This window comes from Mesocricetus auratus, unplaced genomic scaffold (genome assembly GCF_017639785.1).
Source record: "Mesocricetus auratus isolate SY011 unplaced genomic scaffold, BCM_Maur_2.0 Super-Scaffold_2245, whole genome shotgun sequence".
NCBI lineage: Eukaryota > Metazoa > Chordata > Mammalia > Rodentia > Cricetidae > Mesocricetus > Mesocricetus auratus.
The window spans coordinates 50,864,376-50,872,362 of NW_024429180.1; the positions used below are offsets into that span (position 1 = coordinate 50,864,376).

The following is a 7,987-nucleotide window of genomic DNA, read 5'->3' on the forward strand; positions in this document are numbered from 1 at the left end:
TCCTATCTCAAAAGAGACCACTACCACCAACAGACAAACAAAAAAGTAGAACACCACACGCAGTGTCTTTTCTCCAGCTCAAGGCTGGAGAGATGGCTCAGCAGTTAAGAACGCTTGCTGCTCTTTCAGAGGAGCAGAGTTTTGTTCCCAGCACATATATGACTCACAGCTGCCCTACAGCTCCAGGGTCAGGTGACCTGATGCCCTCTCTGCCCCCTCCGACACCCACTGCACATTTGCAAACAAACACAGAACATACATATAACCTAATTGCATATGTCATATATACATGATATGTATGATTTCTAGCATGTATATGTGACATATATGACTTTTATCATAAATATGGGCTGGAGACATAGCCTAGTGGTAGAGTGGTACCTTAGCACGTATAAGGTCCTGACTCCAAACCCCAGGGTCGGGAAATGCCAAAGCTGATCTGTATTTTGTGTCAGAAGAGAATACCCAGCCCACCCAGCTCGTGCTGACAGATCAGGGGAATGCCAAGGTAGGGTTTTTGCTGGCAAGAGAATGTGCAGAGAGCAGAGCTCCCCGGGCCGCCTCTTTCCTAGAGTGGAGAGATCGGTAAGCAGGGGAATGATGAAGGCTCGTTTACCTAAACTCACTCTCTTTTCCTGTGCCCACAGGCCTTTGGTTTCAACCCTCAGGACAATTATGTCTCCAAGTCTGCAGTGGTATTCGGAGGCTTCTACCTTTTCTTTTTCACAGAGAAGATACTGAAGATGCTCCTGAAACAGAAAAACGAGGTGAGGCCTGGAGGTAGCGATGGGAGAGCTAAGGGAAACCTTTAACTAACTTCAAACAACGCTGGTGTGGGTCAGCAGCGTGTGAAGGCACTTGCAGAGCAAGCCCGGCAGTCTCCCTATAGAAGACAGTAAAGAGGCTTGGTGACAGACATCCAGGAACAGTGTAGCTCCAATAAGAGGTCTCCAGTAGCTGGCATGGGGCTACTGCCTGTTAGAGTTGAATGAAGAGGCCATCTTGAAGAGGAATCTAAGTACTGAGAGTAGTGGTCACCCCACTCGATCGACTGACATCGGGAGATTACTTTTGTCTGATAGGAAGTCCTTGTCTTCATGTGTGTTGCCACTAATATGTTCCCCCAATCCGTGTGTGTGGCCTGCTTAGTTTCCTGCGATGTAGGAATGCCCGGCGTAAGCACGCTTCCTCCCAGAGGGTGCTGTGGTTGGGCTAGTGGTTTTGGTCAGTAACACCGATCCCTTTTCTATCTCTAGCACCATCACGGACACAACCATTTTACCTCCAACACTCTCCCTTCCAAGAAGGACCAGGAGGAGGGTGTGACGGAGAAGCTACAGAACGGGGACCTGGACCACATGATCCCTCAGCACTGCAACAGCGAGCTGGATGGCAAGGCAGCTGGCACGGACGAGAAGGTCATCGTAGGCTCCATGTCTGTGCAGGTCAGTAGGCCCCAGCTCCGGGGGCGCCTCTAGGAAGCCATGGCCTGGGTGAGTCAGGCTTACCAGAGTCGCTCTGTAATCTCAGGGTGCCTGGGATATGCTCTCTCCTAGGACCTGCAGGCATCCCAGAGTGCTTGCTACTGGCTCAAAGGGGTCCGATACTCTGATATTGGTACCCTGGCCTGGATGATCACCCTGAGCGACGGTCTCCACAATTTCATCGATGGCCTGGCTATTGGTGCCTCTTTCACCGTGTCTGTTTTCCAAGGCATCAGCACATCCGTGGCCATTCTCTGTGAGGAATTCCCACACGAGCTGGGTGAGTGCGCATCGCCTATTGCTCTGGGCCAGCTGTCTCAGTTTTTGTCTGAGACACCCTTCGTGTGTCTCAGCCCCTGCTGCCTCTCCCTCTTTTCCACCTCTATGGTGTTCCGTCTAACTTCCAAAATAGAGTGTAGCTTAGAACGGTTTTTACAGGAAGACTTTTATTCCATGAGCCCCATATACTGTGGCTTAATCTTCTCACCTGTGTGGTTAATAACTGCACCTGCCTTTTGGAATCATCAAGGGAATAATAAGCAAACAAATGTTGGACTTAGCAGGTGCTATAAGCTAGTCTGGATACTCAGTGAAGACGATCATCTCTTACATCCTTTTCATCCTGCAGAAGCTGGGAGTCTGCTAAAGTGAAAAAAACAGAGCTTCAGGATGTATATAATTTTACCAAGGAAGAGTAAGAAGCCAGGACTCAAGACTTAGCGACAGCCCAGGGTCCTAACTTTGGCATTTGTTAGCTTGTGACTAATTTCTCCCTCTCTCAGTTTGGTTTCCTGAATGTACCATCTTAGGAGAAAGGGAGCTATTTTTATTTCAGTCCAAAGAGAAACGAGGCCATTGCTAGTTGGCCGTCTACTTTTAAATTCTTGTAAATTATTTCTGTCCTCTAGGTGGGGAGCAACAAGGCCACTGTTGGTTATTTATGTACTTTCAAAACCCTATGAATCCTTTCCAGTCCCTGTGCTGGGAAGCCAGAGCCAGAGTTGGACGATGTAGGTGCCTTCATCTCAGGACCCACAAGTCATCCACCGTTGGAGCAGTCTGATTCATTAGTAGTCCCGTGTCCTGACTCATCCCTTCCTGTTCTTTCCCTGTTGTAGGAGACTTTGTTATCCTGCTCAATGCTGGGATGAGCATCCAGCAGGCTCTCTTCTTCAACTTCCTTTCTGCTTGCTGCTGCTATGTGGGTCTGGCCTTTGGCATCCTGGCTGGAAGTCACTTCTCCGCCAACTGGATTTTTGCGCTGGCCGGAGGAATGTTCTTGTATATTGCTCTAGCCGATATGGTAAGTGTGCCGTGGCTTATGATTGACCCTTGAGTAGGAAGGAAAGGACACACATTAGAATGTTTGTTTTTTAATTCTTTTTACATTGATTTTTGTATGGGTGCGAGTTCATTCTTGTGGAAGACAGCTTGTGAGGGCTGGTTTTCTTTATCTTATGGGTTCCTGAAATGGAACTCAGGTCCTTAGTCTCAGCAGCAAGTACTCATTCACACTGAATCATCTCACCTTCCATGATTTTGTTTTTAATAACAGCTTTATTGAGGTCTCTTTCCCATGCCACACCATTCACTAAATCAGTGATGCAACAGTTCAGGGATAGAGAGATGGCTCCGCTGTTAAGAGCACTGGCTGCTCTTGACGAGAACCCAGGTTTGATTCCCAAGACCTGTATAGTGACTTAGGGCCATCTGCAGCTACAGTTCCAGGGGATCCAACCTATTCTGTGGTACATAGACATCCATACATACCAAATAAATTTTCAAAATTGAAGAATGATAGACTCAGCATTTTCAAGGCAGCATTAGGGTTTTCTGTCTGTGTTTGTTGAAACAAGAGGCTTGCTTTTTAGCCCAGACTGGCCTTGAAGTCGTTGCAGTTTGCCTCAACCTTCCAGATGCTGGGCATATAGGAGTAACTGTTATCCCATTGAATCATTGTTTTGTTTTTTAATTTATTTTATGTATTTGTATGTTCTGTCTGCATGTGTGCCTTTATGCCAGAAAAGGGCATCAGATCCCACTAGAGATGGTTGTGAGCCACCATGTGGTTGCTGGGAATTGAACTCAGGACTTCTGGAAGAACAGCCAGTGCTCTTAACCACTGAACCATCTCTCTAGTACAAGTCATTGGATTTTAAAGAGAGAACTTTGGTTCCCTCTGTTACCATGTCATTAAGGAAAATTGACTGTAATCAGTCCAGGGTCCTTATTTAAATTTGTTGGAAGAGTTATCAAAAGAAAAGAGTGAAAGAGAAAGAGCATTGTGTCTATCACAAATAATGGTAGCTATATCTTTTTTATAAAGTTTTAATATTTTTTGAGAATTTCATATATGAGTGCTGTGTTTACATCATTTGCCCCTTCCTCCAACTCCTCCTGTGCCATCATCCCCCCTCAAATTCATAGCCTCTTTTTCTCCAATTATTATTGATATATGTGTGTCTGTCTGTCTGTATGTGTGTGTGTAAAATACATATATATATATATATAACATACACACAAACACATACAAGCTGCTCAATCCATTTAATGTTGCTTGTATGTATTATGTGAATTGGATATCCAACTAGAGGGCTCATGCTTGGGGAAGTCTGATTCTCCCTCTGAGCAGTCATTGTCTGTAACTCTTCGTCTATTGGTGGGGCTTGGTGAGGTTTCCTCCAGTCCACGCTGACATGGCAATTAGTGTTGGCATTGTTGAGGTCTTGTTTCCAGCAGCCATATAGTTGAGAACTACGGGGAATGGCCAAAGATAATGCCCCCAATGACTTACTTCCTCCAGAGAAGTCACCAGAATCTCCAACATTCCGCCACCATAAATGGGGTGAGGTGGGGGTGGATTCAAATGATAACTTGTCCCAATCACCACAGTTGGTAAGATGATGATGGAAACTGTAACTCACATTTTGCTCTCCTTTCTCAGTTCCCGGAGATGAACGAGGTCTGTCAAGAGGACGAGAGGAAGAGCAGCTTCTTGGTCCCCTTTGTCATCCAGAACCTTGGCCTCCTGACTGGCTTCTCCATCATGCTGGTCCTCACAATGTATTCAGGGCAGATTCAGATTGGGTAGGACCCTGCCAGCGGGAAGCCAGTGGTATTGCAAGTCGGACTCTGGGCCTTATATCCCTGGCCTGAGGACTCAGCATCCATGAAGCACCGTGGAAGAGGCAGTTTTTTACACACTGGCGCCTACTGCCTGCCCACATTCAGATGTCAGCTGTTTCAAAACGTTTCTGTCCCAGGAAGAACCCGCCCTGGGACACTCTCTAGGTAGTGCCTCAAACCGTCTCCCAATGCTTTCCACAGATAATTCTGGAACTGAAATGCCTCCCTCATGTAGGACACACCTCCCTTTTCCTTCTGGTCACCTTCACCTGTCTTTTTCTCTTGGAGGAAGCACTGAGAGATGTCGAATCTTTTACAGTGTAAAAATGAAACCAGTGGTCATGGTTTGGTTAGAAATACCAGGGTGGCATCTGACTTTGGGGCCTGTGATTCTGAATGTGTGTGCCCCGGACTTCAGGTCACTCCATCTTCACATGAGTTCTCCTGTTTTTACAAAGAAAGGACAGAAGATAAGAATCCCATTTTTGTTTTCAGTCTGTTCAAGTAACAGTTCTCTGAAAGAGACTGGCATTCTGAGCAGTTGAGGCAGGGGGTCACCCTGGGTGACAAGGAATTAGAACTCATGGTGGATATCCTGCCTCCTTGGTGCTCTCTGGTGTCCACTAGGATGCTGGGTGCTGGCTGTACAGCGTCTGTGTCACAGAATCAGCCAGGTGAGCCACTGTGGACATTTTTTGGAGTAGCAAGAGATTTGTGCTAAATCAATTCGTTTTGCCCTGGTTTTCACACACACACCCCTCTTGGCTTCCTTTTTCTAGATACTTTTTTAGATGCCTCACTAGGAGCACATTTAAGATTTTGCATTAGAGGGGGAAATTGCACAAATTAATCTCCCCTGGTCTAGACTTCTGTCAAGTAGAACCTGATTCAGAATCAGGACACAGTTGTTTATGCCTTATTGTGACAAAGGTAATCAGAAACGGAGTCAGTGCTGACCAAACTTAGGACTTGCTAATTGCAGAAATAATAGGTGAATACCAAGGGACTCTGGACCTTGAGGTCAAACCTTCAGGTCAGGGCTACAGATGTCATTGCTGCCAGTGGGTTTTAAAGGGCACACTGCCTAGCTACCGCTTCCTCCCTGGCCCCAGCCAACAAGACTGAACCCTGAACTGAACTGAGTGTAACTTGCTTTCTTTGCTCCAGGAAAATGAATGGCTGTGTTTGTCACTCACACCACAGGCCAGCCTCAGACACTGTGGAGCCCTCTCGTCAGAACTCTGGCTTCCAGGGGAGCTAATCTCCAGGTTCACTGAGTGAATTAATTTATTATTATCATATTGATAATGTGGATTCCTTAGCCACTTTAGGGAGCCAGTCTCTCCCGGAGCCTTTCCTAGTGTGCCCACAGTCACAGCCCAGGGGCCACTGTTTGCATGACTGATAGTACTGGTTCATTGCCAACACCTGAGTCTTTCTCTTCTTACCACAGGAAAACTGTCCATTAAAAGCAGCATATATATATATATATATGTGTGTGTGTGTGTGTGTATATACACATATATGTATATATGCGTATGTATGTGTGTACGTATATAAGCATACACACATATATATACATGCATATATGTGTGTGAGCATATATATGTGCATGTGGCATGTGTGAACATATATATGTTCATTCTTCTTGGGGAAACATGCTTGAAAACCAGGAATCCTGACAACACAACTGGAGAAGCAGAGGCTTGCTCGGTCTCTTTCCTGCTCTTACCTCTTGCTTTGACTGGGTTTGAGAAGAGGCAGGGAGGAAGAGAAAACTCAAGGTTCTAGATTGAATGTCAGGACCAAGTCCTGGTAGGATAAGGGTCCAGTTTTACCAAAGAACGAATTCCTTCAATCTCAGAATCTAATATTTTATGTTACTGTCATTACTGTTTGAAGATGAGTCTCTTTCTTTTTTGTTTTATTTTTCCAACAACTGCTTCCGGAGCTAGCGGAAATTGACACAGAGTTCAAGGCTGAGCCGGGCGTGGTGGTCCAGAGGCTCAATTTATGCACCAACCTGGGCTTTATAGTGAATTGCAGGCCAGTCCAGGCTACAAAGTGAGATCCTGTGTCAGCAAGACAAAGGAAGATAAAAACATACAACTTAATACTATTTTATGCGTGGGCTGAGGGTGTGGCTCAGTGGCGGAGCTTTTTCCTAGTGTGTGTGTGTGTGACACCCTGAATTTCATTCCCAGCACCACCACACACCCCACAAAAAGACTGAAAGATTCTGCTTTGCTTAGTTCATGTTCGTGTATTATAATTTTAAAGTCTCCTCTAGATACTATTATTCCTTAAATGCCTTCATGCTGAAGGAGGACAGTGGTTTAGTTTGTTTAGAAGAACTTAAAAATGAGATAGAGTGCTTGCCATGCACACTTCACAAGAACTGAGAACTTTCTTGTGCAGACAGCTGCCGTTAAAGGGAAATCCTGGACTCAGGTAGCCAGTGGGGGGGGGGGGGTGCTCCAATCCAACTGATTATCCATTGTTGGCAGCAGATTTGCCCAGCGAGTTGAAATTGTGGCCACCGAATTCTTTTTGAACTTGCTGTTTTAAGCATTTGTACATATTAGAAGTCCAAGGGGTGGCGAGTTGTTTAGCAGGCGGCTGCCCCACCCTGCGCCATATTGCCTGCAGCTTTCTTCCTCCTGCTAACACTAGCAAGGAAAGTACTTGTCACACAGAAGAGCCCTTAGCCAGGGAGAGGGTTCTGTCACTTCACACCTCATCCCTGACCTCGCCTTTTGTCACCCACCCCCACCCTCCTATATTTAGTGTCTGGTGTCAGCAGGGGGAGCATTCTTAGTAAACCTCCACCCTGGTTTTAAAGGACTTCTCTGGATTGCCTAGGATCCAGTTTTAGTGAACCCTCTTCCAAAGAGATGCAGATAAGCTGGGTGAGTTTTTTTTTTTCTTTTTTCGCAAAAAAGAGAGGATTTTATTCATAGTTCCCTTTGCAGTTCCATCACAGTATTTTTTTAAATAACTCAGGTGTTATGAGAAGAATTAGAAAATTAAATAACTTATGTCATGTAGACTGTGTTTTATTTGTAAGATTCTATAAATAAAGCTATATTCTTTAAGAATTGTTGAGAATCCCAAGTGTGGTCTTTGGCCTGAAGATCAGAAGTGTAATGAACAATCTTTGACACTAGGTGGCAATGGTGTGTTGTTGATTTACAAAGGGTTGTTTTACCAGGTCTGGCTTACACTTTGGCTATGGAAATTTAGAAGGGACTTAATATATCATATAATGCACTTATTTTTAGAAAAGATTCACTTTGGGCCCAGTGTGATACACAGGAACAAAGCACTTAGCTATGGATGAGGCCTTGGAAAGAGTAAAGTTCTGTAGAGAACTCCAC

At 45.3% G+C, this 7,987-nt stretch overlaps 1 protein-coding gene across 4 annotated transcripts in view; it reads left to right on the forward strand.

The window, feature by feature from the left end:
• Slc39a14 (solute carrier family 39 member 14) overlaps positions 1-7,708 on the forward strand; it is a 45,664-nt gene extending 37,956 nt beyond the window's left edge. For all 4 annotated transcript variants that reach the window (XM_040735084.1, XM_040735042.1, XM_040735160.1 and 1 more), the window contains 5 exons: positions 648-767; positions 1,257-1,445; positions 1,557-1,764; positions 2,603-2,787; positions 4,429-7,708. In XM_040735084.1, the coding sequence (XP_040591018.1) occupies positions 648-767; positions 1,257-1,445; positions 1,557-1,764; positions 2,603-2,787; positions 4,429-4,575 (849 nt within the window). In that variant the 3' untranslated portion in view covers positions 4,576-7,708. The remainder of the gene's footprint in view (positions 1-647; positions 768-1,256; positions 1,446-1,556; positions 1,765-2,602; positions 2,788-4,428) is intronic.
• The last annotated feature ends 279 nt before the right edge of the window (positions 7,709-7,987 follow it).